The sequence below is a fragment of the Carcharodon carcharias genome, chromosome 2, assembly GCF_017639515.1.
Source record: "Carcharodon carcharias isolate sCarCar2 chromosome 2, sCarCar2.pri, whole genome shotgun sequence".
In the NCBI taxonomy this organism is placed as follows: Eukaryota; Metazoa; Chordata; class Chondrichthyes; order Lamniformes; family Lamnidae; genus Carcharodon; species Carcharodon carcharias.
In genome coordinates, this window is record NC_054468.1 from 163958981 (window position 1) to 163986453 (window position 27473).

Here is a 27473-nt window from a genome sequence, read left to right on the forward strand (position 1 = left end):
GACTCCTCCATAACGGAGACCGTGGCATACACGCCCTCGCAGATCTCCACCAGATCCTCCTGCACATCCCGCTGGTCATCCAGCATCTGCCACCTAACGGACGACTCCAGAGGCTCATCATCTGCCTCCCACCCTGCAAAGTCCTGGTCTCCAGCAGTCTTCCGACTGCCAGCGCCCTGGTCGCTCTCTACCTCAGCCTGCACCTCGTGCGAATGTGAAGTGCCCTCATCAATTGTGCACCGACATCCTGGCTCCAATCTAATTCCCACTGAGGCACTGGTATCTGCGCTGCTGCCTGGTTCAGAGAACGGGTGTGACACAGGTGCAAATGAAGCCCAGCGGTCTTCCGACGTCAGGGGTGACCCTTTGGGATCCAGAGAGTGATTGCGTGCCGGCGGTTCTAAGGGAGAACAAGGACATGTCATTAGTTAAAGTCATCACACTATCACTGTGCGTGCCAGGCATCCTGGTGAGACAACGATGATCTGCATCGTGGTGCCATCGTCTTTCAATGATCAATGGGGTCTCCAGGTTTGAGGCTCCCATCAGTGAAGAGACTACACTAGAATGGTTCCACAATTTGAAACACTCACCCCTGTGCAATGCACTCTTGCCTTTGTCTGGTACCCGGCCTCTCCACGCCCATTGCACGTGGAGCATGCCGGCTCTCCAGCACAAGGGTGTCCTGCTCGAACCTGATCAGCAGCAGGGTGGGCCTCTGCCTGTATGTGACTCTGATTGATTGATTGGTTATGGCATGTCTTCACCTGAAAGGACAGAGGAGCATTGATTAGTCCACCCTCTCACTGCAGCTCCATAACAACCTGGCCAACTCCAGCTGAGGGGCACAGGGATTTCTCGAGTCGTGGTTCTTGAGCCGCAAAGCAGTCAGTCCAAGAGCCAGGGCCCACCTCTTTGGTCAGCTCCAGCATCATTGACAGTTGGCACTCTAGACTCCACCACCTGAGGTCCATAGGAGGATGGCCACACCATAACACTTCTGCACATTGACCCATGCCAACACTACACTTGCCTTTCCTGAGTGCGGCAGGACATTGAGCCTCTTCTGGCACTACATCCATGTGCACTGCACCACATCATGGCCTTTAACCAGCGTTGCAACCTCTTCCCATGCCCTCTTTGTGAGGTGTGGTGGCCTTCTCCTCCCACCTCTGGGGACAAGGGTGTCCCTCCTGGCAGTCACCTCCTCTAGGAGGACAGCAAGCCACTCATCTGAAAAGCAGAGGGCTGAGTGCTCACCCAACCTGCCCTCCACCTTCTGTGTTGAGCCGCACTCGACTCCATAACATGAATATTGACAAAGCAGAGGGGACGTTTTTCCATGGCAGCCTTCAAGGGGCTGTCTGTGCCATTTTTAAACTGGCCATTGGGTCGCCATTGGACCAAGCAGCCGACAGGCACTCGCCCCCGCCCCTTCCTGACCATTGGGGAGCTGCATTTCACATCTTAATTAGTCCACCAGCGTGAAATTGCAGTCGGGCTACACGTGCTGATCGTGGGCAGTGGCCTGTTTCCTAGCCAATCCCGAGCCCGCCCATTGACCTGAAAATTCTGCCCTATTTAAATTTTGTCACTCTAATTAAAACCACATTGCCTCTGGTGACATTACAACTCCTCAGTTTTGCATCTCCTAGCACCTCAGCCTGCAGATCAGAGAAACTCATTTGCTCCATTCAACTTTACTTCTCCGTTTCCTAAATTGTGAGAAGCTTTACCATCTAAACAAAGGATTGTATAAAAATAAGATCCCAATGTTTGAGTATACAATGGGAGATGAATTATGTCTGGCCTATGTTTTATTTTAAAACACCAATGTTACAGGTAAAACAGGCTTGGAGAAGGAGCAAGAATTTATCAGTAAATGCATGGAAAGCCTTATGATGGCATCAGAAAATCTTGACAAAGAACCTCAGTCCAGTCTTACCATCATTGAAAGAGGACTCTTGATGCTGAAAACACACTTGGAAGCATTTAGAAGGAGGTAAATAATTGTTTTTTTTATTTAAGAAGAATTATTGTCAAAGACCATGTATGTTCACTATGCTATTTATCTTTAATTAAATTCAAACTATTTATAAATTACTGCAGTTTATAACTTAACCAGTCATAATTAGCTCTTATACTTTCAGTGCAAACTGAACAAGGGAGTGCCTCCTTTCAGGTTGGTTTATGTAATACAATATTGGTTTACACCCTTTATTCTGTATTTTCACCTTTTAGATTTTTTGGTTCAATCAGGTGTGGTTCCAGTTGGGGAAAATAAATATTTAACACATTCAATTTTCAATTAGACACTGTAGCAAATGCCCAGATTAACCTTGGAAAGCATTTGTAAAATTGTTTTATTTTATATCATGTAAGATATTTGTTTGCTTAAAGTATGATTGTGGGACATAGGATTGTTCAATCCCCTTGACTCATCCCATAGGTTGTATGACCATGTATTTTAAAGTCATAGAACTATACAGCACAGAAACAGGCCCATTGTGTCCGTGCTGGCCATCAAGCACCTATGTATTCTAGTCCCACTTTCAAGTACTTGGCCCATAGCCCTGTATGCTATGGCATTTCAAATGCTCATCTAAATACCTCTTAAATGTTGTGAGGGTTCCTGCCTCCACCACCCCTCAGGCAGTGTTCTCCAGATCCCAACCACCCTCTGGATGAAAAAGTGTTTCTCCAAATCCCCTCTAAACCTCCTGCCCCTTACCTTAAATCTATGCCCCCTGGTCATTGACACCTCCATTAAGGGGAAAAGTTTCTTCCTATCTGTGCGCCTCATACTTTTGTATACCTCTATCAGGTCCCCCCTCAGCCTTCTCTGCTCTAAGGAAAACAATCCTAGCCTATCCAGTCTTTCTCCATAACTGAAATACTCCAGCCCAGGCAACATCCTAGTGAATCTCCTCCTTTGCACCCTCTCCTGTGCAATCACATCCTTCCTATAGTGGTGACCAGAACTGCACACGGTACATCAGCTGTAGCCTAACTAGCATTTTATACTGCTCCAACATAACCTCCCTGCTCTTATGTTCTGTGCCTCGGCAAATAAAAGCAAATATCCCATATGTATTCTTAACCATCTTATCTACATGTGCTGCTGTCTTCAGGGATCTATGGACATGTACACCAAGGTCCTTCTGACCCTCTCTACTTCCTAGGGTCCTATCATTCATTGTATATTCCCTTGCCGTGTTAGTCCTCCCAAAATGCTTCTCAGGATTAAATTCCATTTGCCACTGCTCTGCCCATTTTACCAGCCCATCTATATCGTCCTGTAATCAGTTGATTGTCAACCTTTTCGACGTGTTCCTTATTACAATTACAGAATGATCATTTTCAACTTGGCAATTAGAATTAATACGAAGTGCTAGTTTTATGTTCTGAACAAACAAACAACCTAAAGGAAAATCCTTAGCAAAGATTTTTAACACTTTTCTCTATGTTAAAGGCACAATATATGGTACTTGTTGATGGCAGTTTTGGTTTGCATTGTTTCCTTAGGTTTGCATACCATTTGCGGCAATGGCAGATTGAGGGTACAGGTATTAGCAGTCACTTAAAAGCCCTTAGTGATAAGCAGTCTTTACCATTACGAATTGTTTGTCAACCAGCTGGGCTGCCTGATAAGGTAATTAAAATTCTGTGAAATACTGCTAAAAATAGTTTCATTCTTTCTTTCTCTATCCCCATTTTTACAATATTGCAGTAAATTTGCATTTTTTGTGAATTTGTCATTTTACTATGGAACAAAAACAAATTGCAGATTTTCATTAATATTTCAAATGATGAAAATGGGAGCTAAGAACAGAATATGCTGGAAATACAAACAAGTCAGCCAGCATCTGTTAAGAGAAAACAGACAGACAGTACAGTTTCTTAACTGTAAATATAAACCAACCTGCAGGTTGACAAAGGTTATCAGTGGTCAAATTGTCAAATAAATCCAGTCATGAACTTATTTGTACATTGCAACAAAGTTTGAGTTTTTGCTGCTTTAATTACAAGATTCAATAAATTGATCTTAATCTTGACAACTCGAAATAAACACTTGAGTTCCAAGTCAAAATTAAATCATTGTTTTGCATCTCCATTTTCTATAGTATGACAGAATTGTTTGGAAAGAATGAGGAGGAAGAATATGAACATACGCGCATATGAATTAGGAGCAGGAGTAGGCCACTTGGTCCCTCGAGCGTGCTCCGCCATTCAGTAAGATCATGGCTGATCTGATTGTAACCTCAACTCCACATTCCCGCCTACCCCCGATAACCTTCCACCCCCTTGCTTATCAAGAATCTATCTACCTCTGCCTTAAAAATATTCATAGACTCTGCTCCCATCGCCTTTTGAGGAAGAGAGTTCAAAAGACTCAGGACGTTCAGAAAAAATTTCTCCTCATATCTGTCTTAAGTGGGCAGCCCCTTATTTTTAAACACTGACGCCTAGTTCTAGATTCTTCCACAATTGGAAACATCCTTTCGACATCCACCCTGGTGAGCCCCCTCAGGATCTTATATGTTTCAAATCTGTATTATCCTTTAGAAAACTAAAGTATGGTAACAGCACAAGGCCTTGTATGAAGCAGGAGATGGGTCACAATTGCTTAAATAGTTTCTATGCTGAGGCATACTCTTTCAAAAGATAGTGTCCCCATGATTTCTTTCCATTTCGGATATCTGATTTCCATTGAAAGAATGAGGATGACTGCATAAAAGACAGGTTGCTTTTCTTCGTATTTGGATTGTTGGTCTCCATGCATAAAATTTTCCTCTCTCCTCTAGCCATTGATTTTGCACAAACTGGCTTGTTTGGCTTTGTATAGTAAACAAATATTTGTTACAACTTTTAGAATTTTGCTGTTAATCTCCTGCACAATAATTTTTTGAGTGACGGTTGGTAGTCTTTCAAAACTTTCATAATGCAGCCATCATGATTTTGTAATTAAAATGTGTTAACTTTAGCACAGGTTAGTTTACATTTGGTAGGACAGGAAAGATATCACTACTGCAATTTTGAGTTTTGATTATGATACCAAATTCTTAACTCAAAACGGTTGCTTTCTTGACTGAACAGTGACTACTTTGTTCCACTGGCATCTTAATAGACAGTGGACAGCATTTGATAGTGGTAGCAACCATTGAGTAGGTTCAGCCTTGGCAATGGTCAGTTACTCACAAGCAAATGTCAACACTGGATAATAGGAATCATCAACCATTCTTATTAATTGACCCTGTTCATCAGAGAAGCAACATTTAATTGCATTTTTTAGTAATCCGTTTCACAGTATACATGACAGAAAATTGTAGTACCAGATCCAGAGTTGACTATTGCTTGGAATATTTAGTAACAGCATTGAAGGGTCACCTGCCTAAGTTATAGTTCTGTTAGCACAATCTCTTTCCTTAATTTAAGTATTACTATTTCTTGCTTCAAAGGTTATGTTTGTATAATTATTGTTTGGATCCAGTTTCTTTTAAAAAAAGTAACTTTTTGCTATTGGTCAGAGCTTTAATTGTATTTTAATATTTAACCCTTTTAAAGTGCATTAAGTCAAAGGGCTGTGTGGATTCAAATTTATTTCTTCTTAACCCCATTTGATAGTTTTCTATTCTTGTCAAATAGGTTTAAGATGCAATGAATTGTATATAAAATGTTTAATGCCTGGAAATAAATACAGTGCTAGATGTTTGGAATATTTATTTCTGAAACCTTTATTAAATTAATTTCCATCTTGACTACTAGATGACCATTGAAATGTATCCCAGCGACCAAGTTGCAGATTTACGGGCTGAAGTTACCCACTGGTATGAGAATCTACAAAAGGAGCAAATGAGCCAGCAAGCTCAACTCCAAGAATTTGGCCAAAGCAGCCGACAGGGAGATTTTCCTGGTAAGCCAATGGATGAAATGTGTGTGTATGTTTTTATATATAATAAATATTATAGAATGCCAAACTGGCTTAAAGTACTAATGCCACTGCTTCCCCTGGACTCCAGTTCTGATCTGGCAGCTCAATTCTCTTCTCTTCCTGGCACCTCTAACTCCCTTCTGCCCCCTTACTTGGCTCCCATCTCCTATCCTTGCCTTGTGACCCCACCACTCTCCCCAACCTTTATTCTGCATATGTCTTTTGGATTGCATTCTCTACAGATGCCCATTTCCATTCTTGTTTGCCAAACCCCAGCTGTATCTTCAGCTCCTATGCCATTCTTTTCATTATTGCCTTTTTCTGCATTTCTCAGCTGTAGCCTTCTGATGGTAGTTAATGCATTGATTCTGATTGAGGGAAAAAATAGGGCAAAGATGATGAATGGAATATGATGTGTGGCTGTAATTTCTGCCACGAGTGACTTCCCCAGTCATTTCCAGTTGTATGCGATAATTTTTTTTCATGCAGTTTAGTTTGGTTGGTGATTTAGGATCAACTGAATTAAATTACAGTACAAGGATGTCAAAATGGTTGACTTGAATTTTCTGTGCTCTTTTTAGGAGGACTTATGGGGCCTGTTAGAATGATTTCCTCAGGTCATGAGCTTACCACAGATTATGATGAAAAAACACTCCATGAACTTGGATTTAAAGATATGCAGGTACTTAACATGCTGATTCTTTTTTTCCCAATTGAAGAATAAGGCTGTGTTGTACAATTAGAAGCAATCATATAAAAGTGCAAAGTTAAATATATAGGTCCCCCAAATCCTCTCTAAAGTAGATTCTGATAGGAGAATAAAAAGCCTGCTTTTAATAGTTTATATTTTTCTACATGATTGTTCAACAGTGCCTAATTTAATTGTGCTGTCTTTTCAGATGGTATTTGTGTCACTGGGAGCCCCACGTAGGGAACGCAAAGGAGATGGTATTCAGTTGCCTGCGTCTTGTCTTCCTCCACCCCAAAAGGAAAATATTCCAATGCTTTTGCTTCTTCAAGAACCACATCTTACTACCTTGTTTGACTTGCTTGAAATGTTGGCATCATTTAAACCACCCTCTGTAGATCAAGCTATGGAAGCTAGTGAGGTAAAGTCGTTGAATGCATTAAGTGTGTTTAGTTCATGATTGAAAGCCTCATGGTTAGATCATAGAAGCACAAAAATGGTAAGGTGATTTGACTAAGAAATTTTCTTGATTAAACTATTTAAAGCCATTTTTCCATTCTGCTTTCTGTGTAGAGCCATGTGTACCCTTAATTAATTTGGATGTCCACTGGCGAGAAATGTTAGGTCCAGAGTTTGCAAATTAATACAAGTGGGTTGAAATTGCACTTTGCAGTATTAACAGGAAGTATTAAATGGTTTGTGCTCAATAATGCCAGGAATGATTTCAAGTGTCATAGCTCAGCAGCACAGACTAATTTAGTAGAATCATGCTCAAGGAGGCACTCTTTATTTTTCCTTTCCCCATTTGCTCACTAGCAAGTTCATGGGACTGCATCATGTGTCCTCCCACAACTCCCTCCACCGTTCTGCCCCCGACCCCCACCTGCCAAATCCTAATCTACCCAGTTCACTAAGGCGCTTCCTTCCCTAATTGGGATTCAGAAATGCATTTTAAGTATTCAGTTCTATAGCACCCCTTGGACTTATTACTGTTTTATGTCATTACTGTTTTATGTCATAGTCATACCTGACATTATGCTAAAAAACAAAAAGATCAAAACAAAAAGATAAAAACAAAAAAATAAAAACAAAAAACTGCGGATGCTGGAAATCTAAAACAAAAACAGAATTACCTGGAAAAACTCAGCAGGTCTGGCAGCATAGGCGGAGAATAAAAGAGTTGACGTTTCGAGTCCTCATGACCCTTCAACAGAACTGAGTGAATCTTAGGAAAGGGGTGAACTATAAGCTGGTTTAAGGTGCGGGGGGTGGGGGAGGAGAGAGAGAGAAGCGGGGGGGGTGGTGTGGTTGTAGGGACAAGCAAGCAGTGGGCCCCAGCTATGCCTGTCTCTTTATGGGGTATGTGGAACATTCCTTGTTCCAGTCCTACTCCGGCCCCCTTCCACAACTCTTTCTCCGGTACATCAATGATTACTTCGGTGCTGCTTCATGCTCTCATCGGGACTTGGAAAAATTTATTAATTTTGCTTCCAATCTCCACCCCCCCCATCATTTTTACGTGGTCCATCTCTGACACTTCCCTTCCCTTCCTTGACCTCTCTGTCTCAATCTCTGGTGATAGACTGTCCACCAATATCCATTACAAGCTTACCGACTCCCACAGCTATCTCGACTACAGCTCCTCACACCCCGCTTCCTGTAAGGACTCCATCCCATTCTCTCAGTTCCTTCGCCTCCGTCGCATCTGTTCCAATGATGCTACCTTCAAAAACAGTTCCTCTGACATGTCCTCCTTCTTTCTTAACCGAGGTTTTCCACCCACGGTCGTTGACAGGGCCCTCAGCCGTGTCCGGCCCATCTCCCGCGCATCTGCCCTCACGCCTTCTCCTCCCTCCCAGAAACATGATAGGGTCCCCCTTGTCCTAACTTATCACCCCACCAGCCTCCGCATTCAAAGGATCATCCTCCGCAATTTCCGCCAACTCCAGCATGATGCCACGACCAAACACATCTTCCCTTCACCCCCTTCTGGCAGCATTCCGTAGGGATCGTTTCCTCCAGGACACCCTGGTCCACTCCGCCATCACCCCCTACTCCTCAACCCCCACCTATGGCATCTCCCTATGCCCACGCAAAAGATGTAACACCTGCCCCTTCACTTCCTCTCTCCTCACCGTCCAAGGGCCCAAACACTCCTTTCAAGTGAAGCAGCATTTCACTTGCGTTTCCCCCAACTTACTCTACTGCATTCGTTGCTCCCAATGCGCTCTCCTCTACATTGGAGAGACCAAATGTAAACTGGGCAACCGCTTTGCAGAACACCTGCGGTCTGGCCGCAAGAATTACCCAATCTCCCTGTCGCTTGCCATTTTAACACTCCACCCTGCTCTCTTGCCCACATGTCTGTCCTTGGCTTGCTGCACTGTTCCAGTGAAGCCCAATGCAAACCGGAGGAACAACACCTCATCTTCCGACTAGGCACTTTACAGCCTTCCAGACTGAATATTGAATTCAACAACTTTAGATCTTGAACTCCCTCCTCCATCCCCACCCCCTTTCTGTTTCTTTCCCCTTCCTTTTGTTTTTTCCAATAATTTATATAGATTTTTCTTTTCCCACCAATTTCCATTATTTTAAAATCTTTTATGCCCTGCTAGCCTTTCCACCCCACCCCCACTAGAGCTATACCTTGAGTGCCCTACCATCCATTCTTAATTAGCACATTCGTTTAGATAATATCACCACCTTCAACTCCTCTGTGTTCTTTTGTCTGTGACATCTTTTGATTATCTGCTCCTATCACTGCTTGCTTGTCCCTACAACCACACCACCCCCCCCCCACCTTAAACCAGCTTATATTTTACCCCTTTCCTAAGATTCACTCAGTTCTGTTGAAGGGTCATGAGGACTCGAAACGTCAACTCTTTTCTTCTCCGCTGATGCTGCCAGACCTGCTGAGTGTTTCCAGGTAATTCTGTTTTTGTTCTGACATTATGCTTATCGGTTGTGATGACAAGAAAGCACTTACCATTTAGATTTGTCAGTTTGGGTGGGGGAAGAGGGGTGTTGTTCATGAGCTATCATATCTGTTTACACTATAACTCTTGTGGCTGACTGGAAAGCCATTAGGGACAGTTGCACACGCATATTTAGACCACACTGTGGCCACCAGCACATGCACAACTGTTCCTGATGCCTTTCTGATCAGAGGTAGGAGTTTGGATCGGTATTGATTTCACTGTGGCACATAGAAGAACATAATTTGCTGGCAACAATTCAGTCCGGTTCCCAATCTGTGATAGGATCTCAATGCGATTTTAGTGAGTGCTGCAACATTAAGCTAGATCCAGTGCATTAAGACTTTGTGCAGGAGTTTCTATAAAGCATGGATAGCTCAATATGTAGATAATTGGACTCATAATCTCAGGGTCATTGTTCTGAGTCCCACACTGAATAATGAATTTTTTCATAGAACCATAGAATGATTACAGCACAGAAGGAGGTCAATTGGCCTGTCATGTCTGTGCTGGCCCTCTGATGGAGCAATTCACCTAGTGGCACTCACTGTCTTTTCCCTGTAGCCCTGCAAATTCTTCCTTTTCAAATATTGATCCAATTCCTTTTTGAAAGCCTTAATTGACCCTGCCTCCACCATACTCTCAGGCAATGCATTCCGGATTCTAATCACTTGCTGCATGAAATCTTTTTCCTCGTGGTGCCTTTGCTTCTTTGGCCAGTTACTTTAAACCTGTGTCCTTGGTTTTCAATCCTTCCACCAATGGGAATAGATTCTCTCTCAGGACCTTCATGATTTTGAATACCCCTATCAAATCTCCTTTCAACCTTCTCTTCCCCAAGGAGAACAGTCCCAACTTCTCCAATCTTTCTACTTTAACTGAAGGTCCTCATTTCTGGAACCATTCTTGTGAATCTTTTCCGAATTCTCCCTCTACTGCTTTCACTTGCTTTCTCAAACTATGGTTCCCAAACCGGGACACAATACTCCAGTTGAGATTGAACCAGTTTTTTATACAGGTTTAACATAACTTGCTTTCTTTTGTGTTCTATGCCTCTATTGATAAAGCCCAGGATGCTGTATGCTTTAACAAAAATAAAAATAGCTGGAAAAACTCAGCAGGCCTGACAGCATCGGCAGAGAGGAATACAGTTAACGTTTCCAGTCCATATGACTCTATCAGAACTGAGGAAATGTAGAAATGAGGTGAAATGTAAGCTGGTTGAGGGGGGTGGGACAGGTAGAGTTGGATAGAAGGCCAGTCATAGGTGGAGGCAAAGAAGAGATTGCCAAAGATGTCATAGACAAAAGGACAAAGGGGTGTTGATGGTGGTGATATTAGCTAAGGAATGTGCTAATGGTGACATTAAGGGTAGAAAGCAGGATGAGCAAGTGACAGCCTTAGTGGGGGAGGGGTGGGGGGAAATGGATCAAAATAGGCTAAAAGGTAGAGATAAAACAATAAATGGAAATACATTTAAAAATAATGGAAATAGGTGGGAAAAGAAAAATATATTAAAAAATATAAATTATTGGAAAAGGGGGGATTGGAAAGGGGGTGGGGACGGAGGAGAGAGTTTATGATCTGAAGTTGTTGAACTCAATGTTAAGTCTGGCAGGCTGTCAAGTGATGAGTCAGAAGATGAGGTGTTGTTCCTCTAGTTTGCTTTGAGCTTCACTGGAACATTGCAGCAGGCCAAGGACGGACATGTGGGCATGAGAGCAGGGTGGTTTGTTGAAATGGCAAGCGACAGGGAGGTCTGGGTCATGCTTGTGGACAGACCGAAGGTGTTCTGCAAAGTGGTCACCCAGTCTGCGTGGCCTCTCCAATGCAGAGGAGACTGCATTGGGAGCAGCGAATGCAGTAGACTAAATTGAGGGAAGTGCAAGTGAAGTGCTGCTTCACTTGAAAGGTGTGTTTGGGCCCTTGGACGGTGAGGAGGGGGGAAGTAAAGGGGCAAGTGGTGCACCTTCTGCGGTTGCATGGGAAAGTGCCATGGGAGGGGGTTGAGGTGTAGGGAGTGATGGAGGAATGGATTAGGGTGTCCCGGAGGGAATGATCCCTGCGGAATGCCGCCAGGGGGGATGTGAAGGGAAGATGTGTTTGGTGGTGGCATCATGCTGGAGTTGGTGGAAATGGTGGAGGATGGCTGTATGCTTTATTAACTGCTCCCTCAACCTGTCCTGCCCTTTCAATAATTTGTACGCATATACCTCAGATCCCTCTGTTCCTGCACCCGCTTTGGAATTGTACCCTTTATTTTATATTCTGTCTGAGTTCTACCTAACAAAATGAATCACTTCACACTTCTGTGCAATAAATTTCATTTGCCATTTGCATGCCCATTCCATCAACCCATCTATGTCATTTTGAAATTCTATATTGTCCTGCTTCTGGTTCACAATACTTCTATATTATCTGCATATTTTGAAAATATGTCCTGTACACCAAGGTCTAGGCCACTAATATATATCAGGAGCATATTCAGCAAAGTATTTTCAATGGATTTTAAACTAAATATTACAATTATTGGAAGTTGAAAATCTCATTTGCTGCAATTATGTGTATATATCTTCATAATTTGCTGACTTCTCAGAAGCATGTTTTACAGAGAGATGTTGATAGATGATAGGTGGACTAAATACAAAAACTTGCAGTTGGTTAAGGATTGCATAGACCTAAAAATAGGTAATTTGAACTTTATTGTTGGTCTTTGTCAAAATAAATTGTTTGTTTTAATGCATACAGCTGACACATTGACACTGTAACTGCACATGTACAGGAAGTGCACCTGGTATTGCAATACAAAATAAGTACAGTAATCCATTTAATGAAGAATAGTGCATATTTATAGTCATATTCATTATATTTCCTGACACTGAACTGGAACAGGAAGTTGTCACCCACTCTATCTGCTGGCGCATGTGCAATTCCTTCTGCTGCTGATGCAATTGTTGTGTGACCGTTGTCTGCTTTGCTCGCCACCTACTTAGTGCCTCCCTCTCGCCATCCGGCTTCTGATCCCTCGTTGCCTCCCTTGTTGTCCCACTCACCACCTCACTGGCTACCTTGCTCCTGACCCATCACTGTCTTCTGCTTGTCGCCCTGCTCACTCACTGCCCCTTGCCACCATGCTCGCCTCCCTCCCTCTGTCCTTCACTCCTGAACTGTCTCACTGTCCCTCTTGCCATTTTGTGTGTTACGAGCAATAAAGCAAGGAGAGGAATGGCAAGTGTGGTGGCCAAGGTTTGGGGGCGGGCCTGTGAGCAAGGCATCGAGAGGGTCAACAAGAGGGACAGAGAAGGTTTGGGAGCTGGGCAGTGATCAAGGGGGCAAGCAGGGCAGCGAGTGAGGCAGCAAGGGTGGTGAGTGTGGTGCAAAGGGGTTCGGAGTAGGGCAGTGACTGAGGGGCTGCCGCTAGTGCTCTTTGATGCAGGCAGCTCCCTGCGATGTTATGGCAGTGATGTCACAGGCACCGCGAATGCATGTATGGTGACTGCATCCTATGCAGTTGCCTTGTCAGCAAATGCAGTCTTATATATTCCATTATGTAGAAGAAATTTAAAGTGATTTTCTTTGGAATACTACTTTTCAATACTAAGTGGTGTATTATTAAATGGTTCAGTGACAACTAAATGTAGTATGCTGGTGGAAATATTGCTTATATCTACATCAGCTTGATGAAAATTCTAAACTGTATCAAATAAATTTATCACTAATTTGATGGCCAAATAGTAAAATTCCAATGAAGTGTTTTAATTTAAAAACAAAATTCACAGTTGTTAATTTGTTCGTAATGTTTGGCAGTTAATGTATTATATGTAATAATCTAGCTGCTTAGGTCACTGAAGATTAGATTTTTCAAATTTATTCTTTCATGATATCTGGCCATTACTGGCTAGGCCAACATTTGTTGCCCATCCCTACTTGGCCTTGAGAAAGTGGCAGTCAGCCAGCTCCCTTCTTGAACCATTGCAGTCCCTGTAGTGTAGACACATCCACAATGCTGTTAGAAAGGGAGTTCCAGGATTATGACCTAGCGACAATGAAGAAACAGTGATATTGTTCCAAGTCAGGATGGTGTGTGGCTTGGAGGGGAACTTGTAGGTGGTGGTGTACCTATGTATCTGCTGCCCTTGTCCTTCTAGGTGGTAGAAGTCAAAGGTTCAAAAGGTGCTGTCTAAGGAGCCTTGGTGAGCTCCTGTAGTTGGTACACACTGCTGCCACTGTATTGGTGGTGGAGGGAGTGAATTTTAAGGTGGTAGAAGGGGCGCCAAACAAGCGGGCTGCTTTGTCCTGAACTTTGCTTTAAGATGTCACTTAAAACCCTTGATTTGAATTCTTGCCTCATCACGCGTCCACCTAGAGCCCTCTTCTAATCCATTTTGTGGCACAAATAAGAAATTGCAGTATTTTTTAAATAGTTATGAGTGGCGTTATGATTCCTCTAAGGACCAATAACTTTTTAAAAGAGATTAATTTCCCAGTGACCGACAAAGGATCATACAACTCAATTCCACATTTTTAGACTTTTAATGTAACAAAAACACTAAAGTCAACATAGACTAAATACTACTTAGTTGGCAACTTTTATTTAATTTATTCGTTCATGGATGTGGGCATCGCTGGCTAGGCCAGCATTTATTGCCCATCCCTAATTGCCCTTGTTCAGAGGGCATTTAAGAATCAAGCACATTGCTGTGGGTCTGGAGTCGCATGTAAGCCAGACCAAGTAAAGGCAGCACATTTCCTTCCCTAAAGGACACCTGTGAACCAGATGGGGTTTTTACAACAATCGGCAATGGTTTTGTGGTCATCAGATTTTAATTTTTAATTCCAGATTTTTATCGAATTCAAATTTCACCATCTGCCATAGTGGAATTTGAACCTGGGCCCTCAGAGGGCCCCTGGGATACTCTCTGGATTACTATCCAGTAACAATAGCACTATGCCACCCCCTCCCCCCATGAGACGAGAACTAATGCACAAAGGGGAACTTCTTAACATGATCAGAAACAGTCATTTGGTACTACAGAACTTGAGTATTGCTGAAAGAAGATTTTTTTGTCAAAACTTTTCATCTTGCACTCATCAGGACAAGTCACAAGAATATACCAATGTCATAGGGAACAACATGTTTATACTGTATAAAAAGAGGGTGCTGATTGGTTGGTAAGTGGACTCTGGTGGAGGTGTTGCCATGGAGAGTGCACCAGTTAATGGTGACTAACGGTTAACTGCCAATCATTGTTTGAAATTTAAACCAGGCAGTTTGATTCTGGTTGGTCAAGACATTGGTCATTGACCTTTGGAATGCAGCAGTCAAATGAACCCCCTTTCCTTGACGTACTGGTTGAGAAGTCTGCTGGGGGTTCTCAACCACAGTCCACTGCAAGCCTTCACTGGACAATACACTGGGACTCTTTACAGTTCCACATATTATAAGTTTGGACTTATTGGCAATCTTGCAAATAGGGCCTGAGCCATTTGCTCACCAAGCAAGCTTGATGCTGAAATAGGGTGCAAAGACATCCTGTGGGTTAACGGCTAACCTGATCAGGTCATTTCACGCTGTGTATTGTGCAAACTCATGAACGGGCCTAAGACCATTACTTCCAGTCCTGAAAAGTGCCCAGTCTACCTCAGATTACCCTGGAAGGGCAAGGTATTTCAAAAGTGTGAGCAACAGATGGGTTTGCCGTTTCAGGCTGTCACTATGCAGTAGCAACACACATAGTATTCGCCACTAACTGGATCAAGCCAAAAAGATGTTCTACCTATCACATAAATGAGTAATGTGGTATACGAATTTCAGTACCAGGGTGATGCTAGGTGCGCAGGCCATACGTCCCAGAGACTGGCAGATCATATCAAACAGCATGTCCCTTCCGCTGTTCATAACAGGCAAGGTACTGTGTACCCAACCAACCTTGTTTGCAAAACACAAAACAGTGCTCAACGTTAGATGTGATTCCATGATTGGACAACATTTGCTAAATAATCCAAGGTTTGCTAAGAATTGCGCTGACAATCAATTTAAGATTGCCAGTTGAGCTCTCACTATGGTGCATGCGTGTGTACTGGAAGTTACACATATTAATATACAGGGCCTTGTTCTTTGCAGACAGAAAGAACATGTCTACACTTTGTGCTTGTTTCAGCTAAAGAAAATAAGTGACGTCCATTAGCTGGTTCATTCCCCAGGCAAATGTCTTGCCCAATCGGAGTCTAGCTGCCTGATTTAAATTTCAAACAATGCTCTGCAGTTAAATGTCGGTCACCATCATCTGGTGCATTCACCATGGCAACGCTTCTACCAATCAGAGTCCACTTGTCAACCAATCAGCACTCTTCTCATATAGTATAAATATGTTGTTTCCTGTGACATTGGTATTTTCTTGCAAATGGTCCTGATGAGTGTAAGACGAAAAACTTAGACAAAAGAAGTATTTTTTTCAGCAATACAACTGAAAACCCCACGCCACGTTTATACATTGCATTGCACCCTTCCTGGACATGCAGTCTTGAATTTAAAGTCCAATGCTTCCCTCAACTCTAACAGGATCACTTCTCCCTGCTTTGCTAGGGTGAATCTTCCAGTGTCCTTTCAAACAAAGGCCCCTTCACTCAACCTTTTGAGCATAATTGAATGGGCTTCCCGTTGCAAGGTAACCTTTGGTGATTCGGTGACCTTTAACTCTTCACAATTCTTGTTTCTTCAAACAGGGTTCCGTCCTTGATGTTTACCTCAAAAACAGTCCTTTTCTTGTGCTTGGCATAGCAGCACCTGTATTTTCTTTCTCAAATTTCTTGGTCTGACTGCCTCTGAGTCATTGAGTCTGCAAGCATAAAAAGCAGCTGCCTTTTCCTTCGTGTTCATGTGTTAAAACTTGCATCTTATTTTCAATAAGTTTTGACTTGAGACCCTGTCCACACGGCAACCAGGACACATGGGCATGATTCTGGGCAAATTTTGTGTAAGGTCACATGCCCCTCTTCACCACTCCATTTTATCTTGAATTAAAGGCAACAGCTTAAAACAGAACTATCTTATAATCTCGTATTCATCATGACAGTTGACAGAAGCTGGCTTTACTTAACCAATTGCTAAGTGCATGGGCCCCCACATGCTTTTGAGTTCTCATCTGTAACATGCTGTTTTTGGCCCTGACGGCTGAGCTTCTGGTTGGGCAAGGAACACTCCAGAGGAGGCAGCAGGACCCGATGGATTTGATCCTTGACCCAGGGTGGGAGGAGAGTTCAGAGAGAGAGAGAGAGAGAGAGAGAAAGCAAGAGGGAGGAAAGTACTCTTGCTCCTCCTGACACACAAGGAACACAGTGAAAGCACTTGCCTTTTGTGCGGTAGCCCACAGTTAAACCTGCAAAGAAGGTTAAATACGCTAACATTTAAAATGCCAACATGCCTCCTGGGGATGAGTTGCTTGCTCTGCCTCAGTAAAACCCAGAAGTCGGCAGGTTGGAATCAACTTCCTGGCACACTTGGAACTTTTTCCCCTCTTACTCCCCGCCACTTGCATCCAATCCCATCTGCTCACCCATGCTAAAATTTCCCCATGTTGTCTAAATGGAATTATTTGAGATTGTATCATCTGAAGGTTAGTCCGGATATGAGGAGTTTAATTTAGGTGTTCTTCAAATGCTGAGTCAAGTCATCAGTTGGTTGTTGGATCCCAAATGGTTTAAGCACTTCAGTTTAAACTGTTCACTGGAATACTGTTGTATCTAACCACTGATGATTGACCAATTTGATTTCTGAGGTTTCTGAACTGTTACTGGCATATTTGTTAATTGTTTCAATTCGATTAGAGATCCAAATTCTGTGAATGAACGGAGATTCAAATGATTAATATATATATTACATTCTGAAAATCTGATATAAGTTTTTCATTTAAGAGTCCTATCACCTTTTTTAAAGGTTCTAAGAGTTGTCTTGAACTTGTTTGTATATGTGTTTCAAGGTTTTAAGCATTGTGTTATGATGTTCGGCTTTTTGCTGTGTGATTTGACTTTGTTTATTAATTAACTTAAATTTAATCTGGCCAAATCTGGATCTGTTGGTTTGTTATGGTAATTTGTGTTGGTCAGGAGAAAGGTGGTAGTTGTATGCAATAATTAGGGGTAGTTTTTAATTTGGGGTACACTATATATGGCACATGTAAGGTTTCGAATCATAGATTAGTTCTGCTTATAAAAAACGCCTTTATTCCACAAACTTTTACCAGATATTAGTTAATAACTACAACTTGTGGTAGATGATGTGAAAGAAAAAGTAAGACTTGCATTTATATATCAATTTCTCACATCTCCCAAAAGTGCCTTAAAGAACTTAATTTACAATGAACTATTTTGTTAAGTAGGCAAATATAGCTTTCTTTTTTGTACCATTGAAGACTTTGCTAACATCAGTGAGATGACTAACCAGTTATTGTGTTTCTGGTAGTGTTCGTTAAGAGAGAATGTTGACCAGAACACAAGTAGAAATTTCTGCTCTTTTAAATAGTATTATGGAATCGTTGACATTCATCAGGACAGGCAGACAGGACTTTGATTTAAATCTCAAAGGATTGCAGCTCATTACTGCACTGCTCAAGCTCTTTAATCGGCCTTCTGACAATATCTGTTCGCCCAATTTGAATCCTGTGATGTTCTTCACGTACAGCAAGAAGCATCCGAGGATATTTGGAACTAAAATTTCTGGAAATATTTTAGCTGTTAATTTTTTTTTAAGTCCTTCATGGGATATGGACATCATTGATGCTTATGAGAGTTATTATGAAAAATAGTCTGTATATTGCAATTACTTTTACACCTTTGTTTCCTTCCCCAATCATTCCAATAGTACGTCCTGAAAGATTGAATATAACATTGAGAGTGAAAGAACTTATAAATGAAGTGCCTTACCATCAAATAATAATACTTTTTTAAAAATTGTAGGGAAGTGCAGCAAACAATTTTGTGCATAGCAAATTTGCAAAAACAGCAAATGACCAGTTAAATAACATTATCTTCCTCATGGTAAGTAATGTGGGCCAGGACATTCTTTAAACTTGCTTTTGGTGTCAATATCTTTGTCTCAATTTGTACCAGGACTTGCAAAGTCATAGTGCAATGAAACTGCTCTGTATTGAAGAAAAGCTTGTTGTATGATCACAGCTTAAAGCAGTACCAGACGTAATCTATCTATGATGGTAAGGTCCAGCTGGTTGGCTATTTCTCCAAAGAAGGGGCAAATAGAATTACCCAGAATATGTCAGCCATTTCCTGTACACAAAGTATCTGTCAGTGGATATGCAAGCAACTTCTTGTAGTTGGAATTTTCTCTTTATGGCTGATTGTTGTATTCCAGTCATGGACCCCGTTATGGTGCTTGATTCATATAACAAAATCTGGATCATGGGTGCCTGCTTGTCAGGTGACTCGAATACATCTAGGAGAAGTACAGTGAATAATGTCAATTAAATGGCTTATGCCATAGAAATTAATTTTCAGAACAAGAAAATAAATACAGGGATATTTATACTTGTGTTGGCTGCTGAAGTATTTTGACATAGCATCATAGAATGTTTAGCTGTGTTGAAGTTATATTTGATTGATATGCATGTGATCTTTTCCTTCACTTCAGCTACTTGAAAATTTATTGTAAGTATTTACATTTTGATTTGTTAGTGCAACTCTGACAATATTTCGTGGTTATCCCAATCCACAGGATGCATTAGGCTGAAAAAATAAATAAGCTGATTTATTAAAGCTTTGGTATTGAAGTGAGAGGTTTGTGCTTATGTTCTACCCACACTATGCCTGCCACCCACCAATTAGGGTTTTTGAGAAATATCGTACAATTGAAGACAATTTTGGGGTTGTGCACATTTAGTTAAGAGAGAAATTTAATGATTTAGATTCCATGGATTTGTTTTATCTGTTAGATGATGTCGGATTCATAATTTCACTTAACAAAATGCTTTTGTTTCCTGATGCTGCATGCAGACTGCACACTGTGAAGAATTGCATCTTCATGCGGAAAACCTGTCCAGACGTGTTTGGGAGCTGCTAATGCTGCTTCCTACATGTCCAAACATGCTACTGGCTTTTCAAAACATCTCTGATGAACCGGTGAGGCAACTATTATACATTTCTTACTTTAAATTTTACAATGAATTATTCAAGGTTAGTGCAGGAAGTCAGTGTTATACTGGACAAGAACTTTAATTCTTATATTATTTTAGAGCTGATGGCTGGAAGTTATTATAATTTGAAGCACTTTGTACTTATTTAATGCTTTCACATTTAATTAGGCGCTAGGAATAGTGGGGTAGAATGTGCAGCACATAAATGGGCCATTTGACCCAACTAAAGCATGCTGTGTTTATGCTTCACATGGGCAAGTGTAATGTTGTTGCACTAATAATCCAGATGCCTAGAGTAATCCAGAGGACATGAGTTTACATCCAAACATGGTACTTCAAGAATTTGATTCTTGTTACATACAAATACAATCTGGAAATAAAAGCTCTTGGTTTGTCATAAAAACCCAACAGGTTCACTAATCTCCATTTAGCAAAGGAAAGCTGTCATCCAGATGTAGTCTGGGTTTTAAATGACTCCAGTCCCACACCAATGTGGTTTACTATTAACTGCCTAGTGGCAGTTAAGTGGCCTAGCAAGCCACTTAGTTGTATCAAACTAATAGAAAACCTAGAATTAAATCATGGATAGCTTGACTGCAATCTAGGCATTGAATTAGGCCATATAAAATGTGTTTCACTTATCCAGCCCACAAAAAGTAAAATAGTGTGATATCGTCCCCATGGACGTTTACTTCTGAGGTTGAGGGTGGGATGAGGTGGTGGTGGTTCTTCTAACAGTGTTTTTTTTAAATTGTAACCTTTAGTTTAAGATGAAAATATATAAATAAAATGTTTGAATTGTACTATTCCATTCCTGTCTCTTAAAGTTGCATGCCAGTTCAGAATAGCTCATTGAATGTGTAAATTTTCAAACTTCTTTATTGAATTTTTTTGTTATTCGTGCATGGTTATATGTTTTTCGATATGTGAACATGGCTGTAAACATTGTTCAAATCTGTTTCTATTGAAGGGTAATGATGGACTTTGTTGGAAAGACTTGCTTCGAATAAAAAGTCCTCATAAACTCCTGTATGCGCTGGAAATTATTGAGGCCTTGGGGAAACCTAACAGGAGAATAAGAAGAGCATCTACGGTAATTAACATGTTTGTTTGCCTCGTTTAAATCTTTTTATTTTGGAAAGTTGTGACAATGCGAGCACTGTGACTGAGACTGTTTTTAAATACTATTACACCACTGAAAGTGATTTACCTGAAATAAAAACAGAAACAACTTAGGTCATTGATCTGAAACTTTCCATCTTCACAGCTGCTGCCTCACCTGAGTGTTTTCCAATATTTTCTGTTTGTATTTTAGGTTTCCAGCATCTGCCGCAGATTGATTTGCATGTGCTTTTGACTAAATCTTTCAACATTTCCTCAGTGTTTTAAAATGTTGTACTTGTGTTTATTAAGGAGAAGGTTTTCAGCTATAGGGAATGAGATAACTCAGCGGCCTACATCAAAACAAATCTGTCAGCGACCACTGTATCTTCCACCACATATTGCACTACAGATCATTTTGTAAGCATTTGGAAAAACTCTGTCCCAGATATTGATTACATGGAGCAAAAACAAGAAGTTGCATTTATATAGTACCTTTAAATCTAAAAAGAAAATCCCAAAGAACGATGTGTCTTATATGCAACAAATGTAAATTGAAAGTGTAGTGTTCTAATCACGCTAATTACCTCCCTCTGAACTTGCGGTGCTCCATTTTTTCAAGTCTTAATTTAATATTGCTATTAAACCTGCTGACAAAGGTGGTGCTGCCGGTGTTTTGCAAACTGACCTCTACCTTGTGCAGGCTGAATGCCAACTCCCTGGCAACTGCTATCTCCCCTAGTCTATGATTCCACTGCTGAACATCAAGCCAGTGTTTCCCAGAGTGTTACTGACTTCATCTCCTCTGGCAATCTTTGCTCCATGGCCTCAAAGTCATAGTCCCTCAACCCTGCACACCTGCTTCTACCTCTTTCCAAGATCCACAAACAGGATTGCAATGGTCGACCCATTGTTTCAGCCTGCTCTTGTCCCGTGGAACTTATTTCTTCCTATCTTGACTCTTTTTCCTTCTCTTGCCAAGTCTCCTCTGATCTGCATCCATACTCTTCGGATATCCTTTATTAATTTAACAGTTTTGGCTTTCATGGCCCTAACCACCTCTTTCACCATGGCAGTGCAGTCCCTCTATCCCTCCATTCCCCAGCAGGATGGCATGCAGGTCCCCCTCTGATTCCTCCCTGAACGGTGGTCCAAAAGTTCCCATCCTTGACTACCCTCTGAGCCTGACTGAACATTGAACAACTTTTCCTTTGACTCTGCTCATACCTTCCAGATAAATGGTATCCCTGTGTGAACTGCACACTGTGGGCCCTGCCAAAGCCACCACCTTTGTCTTTTCATGCGATACATAAATAGGAGCAGGAATGAGCCATACAGCTTATTGATGCTGCTCCTACATTCAATAAGATTGTGGTTGACCTTCTATCTCAACTCCAATACCTTGCCCTATCCCGATACCCCTTGATTCCCTTTGTTTTCAAAAGTGTCTCAGTTTCAGTCTTGAATATACTCAATGATTTGAGCATCTCCACAGCCCCCTGGAGTAGAGAATTTGAAAGATCCACAACCCTTGGAACAAAGAAACTTCTTATCTCATCTAGCCCCTTATCCTGATAATTTGACCACCATGTTCTAGACTCTCCAGCTGTGGAAACCATCTCTCCACATCTATCTTGTCAATCTCTCTAAAGATTCAATACTTCTCAATGAGATCACATCTCATTCTTCTAACTTCAGAGACTATAGGCGCATTCTACTTTATCTTTCCTCATAAGACAGCCCTCACATCCCAAGAATGAATTTCTTCTTGTAACTCCTCTAAAGCAGGTATATCTTTGCTTAGGTAAGGAGACTAAAATTGCACATGGGTCTCTTGGTGCAATCTCAGCAAAGCCCTATATAATTTATGTAATTGCAACAAGACTTACTTACTGTTGTACTGCAACACCCTTGCAACAAAGACTTGCTTATACTATTTTCTTCATAATTGCTTAATGTACCTGCATGTTAACTTTGTGATTCATGTACAAATCTCTCTGAATACCAGTGTTCACTCGTGTCTCACCTTTAAAATAAAATTGGTTTTCCATTCTTCCGACCATAGTGGATAGTTTCACACCTCTCATATTATACTTCATCTCCCACCCCCTTGTCCAGTCACTTAATTGTGGAATATTTCTTTGTTCCAGTGCTACTTAAGCGCCCTCCTTCACCTCTTTTTCTGGTGTGCCAATGACTGTAGTGCTGCTTTCTGCTGTCGCCCTGAACTGGAAGATTTTGTCAACTTTGCTTACGATTTGCTTCCATCCTTCCCTCCACTTCACATGGCCCACCTGCAATACTTCCCTTCCCTCCTTTGACTTCTCTATCCTCATTTCTGGGGATAAGCTGTCAACCAATGCTTTCTGTAAGCTCTCTGATTCCTACAGTTACTTCTATTTACTGCCTACCACCCCACTTCCTGTAACTATTCCATTCTTTCAGTTTCTCTATCTCCATCACATCTGTTCTGACGATGCTACCTTCCACATTAGTGCTTCTGCCTTTTCTTTCTTCTTCCTCAACCGAGAATTCCTCTTGACTCTGGTTCACAGGGGCCTGTGTCTGACCCATTTCCTGAAATTCTCCCTTTATCCCCTCCCTTCCAAAACCATGGTGCGGTTTCATCTGGTCCTTATCTTCCATCCCGCCAGCAATGTCTCCTCCGACTTTTTGTTTGCTTTGTGTGGCCATTTCATTTGAATGATTCATAACCTTAAATTGTCTTGCCTGGCATCTCGAATGGGATAATTTGTGAGCAGTCTACATGGTACCTTCCGCGTTGCTGTGCGACTGCATGAAGCTCAGTAGATTGTTATCCATCAGCGTATTTCTGACAGCTCCAGCAGGATGCCATCACCAAACATATCTTCCCCTCCCCTCCCCTCCCCTTTCATCATTTGGAAGGGTTGTTCCCTCCACGACACCCTAGTTCATCTATAACCCCCACGCAACCACAGGAGATGCAGCACCTGCCCTTTCACCTGTCCAGGTTCCCAAGCACACTGTACGCGTGAAACAGCAATTTACTTTTGATATATTCACAATACAGAGAGACCAAATGCAAATTGGATGATTGCTTTAAGCGTTCCATTCAGTCCACAAGCATAATTCTGAGTCTCTGGTCACTTGCCATTTTAGTTCTTCATTCCTTTCCCTCCTGACCACTCTATTCTCAACCTACCCTGTCCTAACAGAATTCAATGTGAACTCGAGAAGTAGCACATCATTTTTTGATTAGCTACTTCTTAAATTGTTGGTTGAGGGCCCATAATTGGGGGTGTAGATTTAGGGTAAGAAGTAGGAGCTTCAGAGAAAATTCGAGGGGAAATCTTTTCACCCAAAAAGTGGTGAGCACCTGGAACTCTGCCTGAAAAGCTGCTAGAGGCAGAAATCCTCTTAACTTTTAAAAAAAGTACTTGCAATTTGAAGTATGGTAACCTACAAGGCTACGGACCAAGAACTGGAAAGTGGGATTGGGCTAGAAGGCTACTTGTCAACCAGTGTGGACTTGATAGGCCAAATAGCATCCTTTCGTGCTGTAGATTTCTATGACTCTAATCTTCTAGATTCAGCATCAAGTTCAACAATTTCAGATCGTGACCACTGCTCCCATTTTTTTTGGAAAGCAGGTGCTAGTAATATTTTGTTCATTTAGTCAGTCTGCTTTCAACCTTATCACAGACCTTTCCTATTATTCTTTTCACCCTCCACCCATGCCATTCCTTTTTCTCTATGCTGGCTTAAAACTTTCGCTACCATTTTCCAGTTCTGATGAAATGTTATTTGAAAAGTTAACTTTGTTTCTCCCTACACAGATATTGTCTAGGTACTGATCTTTTGTAGTATTTTCTGAATGTTTCTAACCACTATTCTGTCTAATCCTCCTCCATTATTGTTAAGCACTAGTGCAGTTCATTGTACCCACCCCACCAGTCTAAAAATACATATAATCAAAATAGAGGAAAGTATAAAGATATTTTCAACTATAAGAAAATGAATGTATTAAATGTGCCAGTTTAAAAAAAATCTGCTCCTTTTTACTATTTGTTTGATGTAACTGGCAAAATACAATAAGAACAAATTGTCTACAAAATAAAGTTTGAATTTTGGCTATGTTTTGTAGTGAAACAAAGTTTAATAAAGTATTTAGATTGCCATCTTGTGACATATTGAATTATTGCAATTCATTTTGAATCAAATTTTATTTCAGGGTAGCTACAGTGACCTATATCCTGACTCCGATGATTCAAGTGAAGATCAGATAGAGAACAGTAAAAATTCCTGGAGTTGCAAGGTTTGCTTCATATTTTCTTAAAGCTGAGCATGGTGACGTCACTGTGTCAGCCCAATGAGTTTGAAGGTGGGGCAGGACTTCAGCAAACAGAGCTTGTGACCAAAATTACACAGGCTCTTGCTAAAAGCAGGATTATTACTCCAGAAAAATGCAGTGAGAAGAAAGGTAGTTAATTATTACAAATTATGTGCATGAAATCAGCCCCAGTCACTTACAGAACATAGTGGTAGTTTGCCAACCATTTTCTGTACATAATTTCGCACCAGTTTTCTTAATGGGGAAAAATACTGAAAGCTAGAAATGCACATTTGGTCTTACATTCATGTGGTTGAGAAAAAGTAGGGTGTTTCAGGCTGAAATCCTTCAACAGAAATTCATAATTTGCATGTAGGGTACTTATCAGAAATGTTCTTGTCGAAATGTTCTTGTCATCTTCTGCGATTGGCCTGTTGCATATTTCCAGCATTTTCTATTTTTTTTAATCAGGGTGGAATTATATTACTGTGCCTGCCAGTTTATCTGATAACACAAAATTGTTCCCTCAGTGTTTGAAATTTATGCCCCTTCAAGTACTAAATTATTGTTCATGGCACCCTGACACATGATTTCTTTATATTACAAATATATTACAAATTGTTTATATTACAAATAACCTGGATGTTTTACCATCAGGACTTCGCTTTAAAAATATTGAACATGAGTCGCTATTCTTTAAGTTTTTTTTAAAAGAAATGTTTATTTTCAATATTATTTCTTTCTTTGTTAATGCCCTTTAACCTAATCTCTAAATCTTTCTACTTCTCTACATGGCTTATGTTTCTGCCATTTGAAGTATAATTATTATTTCACCATTTTAACCAAGTTGCTCTACCCAAAGTACACTAATGTTACATTCCATCTGCTGCCTTTTTGACCAATTCACTTTTTTAGCACTATCCTCCTGCAACTTCCTTCTGTACTCGAATTATTTACTGTGTCCTATTTTAGTGGCATCTGCCAATTTGGACAACTCTTCCTCTAGTCCTGTAATCTAATCACTGAAATGCACAGTGAATAGAAACCATCTGAGAACAGAAGCTTGTGGGGCTACCATTTTCAGCTAGTCTTGAGAAAGTGTCCTTAACTCCCTGTCCTTCTTTCTAAACCATATTTATCCAAATTGGTAAGTTGTACTGCTCACCATGGTGCTCATGAGAAGTGTTGCCTCTATTACAGTTGCAATCTTATGCCTGTCTTTCGTTTGATGACCAACTAGTTACCATCCTAATTGGGAAGCAGGCAGTAAGTGAGGTCCAAGGTTCAGATGACTTCAAGATGCTACATGAGGTGATAGAATATTAAAACCGCATCAACGTTTTGTTGCAGATTTATAATCTAGTATCTGAGGCAAGCATATCTGTGCTGCTCTAATGGACAAGCCAGTGTTGAGTAGTAAAGCTATAATTGGAAGCTAAGGTGGTTCATCCTTAGTTCCAGATAACTCTTCAAACCTGTACAATAATGGCTAAATTGATCCTGGGCTGTGCAATCAATGGGAAAATAACCTTAGAGTTAAGAAACAATAGAGATACTATTGCACTATTGAGTATATTTTAATGGCCACCTTCTAGTGGGAAAGATTTAGAGGTGCAAATTTGCAGGGAAATTACAGAGAGCCACAAAAATTATAGAGTAGTGAGAGTTGGGGCTTTAAATTTTCAATTGAAAACTGGATTAATAATAATGTAAAGGACAGGGTGTGGGGGCAAAGCTTCTGAGTGTGTTCAGGAGAATTTTCTAGATCGGTATGTTTTCGGCCAAATGAAGAAAGGCACGTTGCTGGATCTGGTTCAGGGTCAAGTGTTGTTAGGAGAACATTTAGGCGACAGTGACCTTTGTGTCAAGGTTTCGCTCAGCTATGGAAAAGGACAAGGAGCAATCAAGAGTAAAAATATTAATTTGGAGGAGGGTCAATTTCAGTGGAGTGATAACAGATCTGACCCAGGTAAATTGGAATCAAAGATCGGCATGTAGAACTGTAAAGGAACAATAGGTTGTCTGAAAGAGGAGATTGTTTGTTTGGGTACAGTTGGTCAAAGGTAAGGCAACCAATGCCAGAGCTCCCTGGATGACGAAAGAAATAGAGACTTCCATAAGGCATTTGATGAAGTGCCACATAAAGACTTGGCAGCAAAGTTAAAGGCCTTGGAATAAAAGGGGAAGTAGCAGTATGGCTATGAAGTTTTCTGAGTGACGGGCAACAGAGAGTAGTGGTGAACAGATTTTTGGACTGGAGAGAGGTATACATTGGGATACCCCAAGTTTCAGTCCTGGGTCCACTGTTTTTCGTGAT

The 27473-nt window shown here is 41.2% G+C and overlaps 1 protein-coding gene across 6 annotated transcripts in view; it reads left to right on the forward strand.

The window, feature by feature from the left end:
• Window positions 1-27473, forward strand: part of usp34 (ubiquitin specific peptidase 34) — a 269588-nt gene that overhangs the window by 109372 nt on the left and 132743 nt on the right. For all 6 annotated transcript variants that reach the window (XM_041211861.1, XM_041211887.1, XM_041211870.1 and 3 more), the window contains 8 exons: window positions 1843-2002; window positions 3526-3652; window positions 5767-5914; window positions 6514-6614; window positions 6832-7041; window positions 19604-19729; window positions 20714-20836; window positions 25058-25141. In XM_041211861.1, the coding sequence (XP_041067795.1) occupies window positions 1843-2002; window positions 3526-3652; window positions 5767-5914; window positions 6514-6614; window positions 6832-7041; window positions 19604-19729; window positions 20714-20836; window positions 25058-25141 (1079 nt within the window). The remainder of the gene's footprint in view (window positions 1-1842; window positions 2003-3525; window positions 3653-5766; window positions 5915-6513; window positions 6615-6831; window positions 7042-19603; window positions 19730-20713; window positions 20837-25057; window positions 25142-27473) is intronic.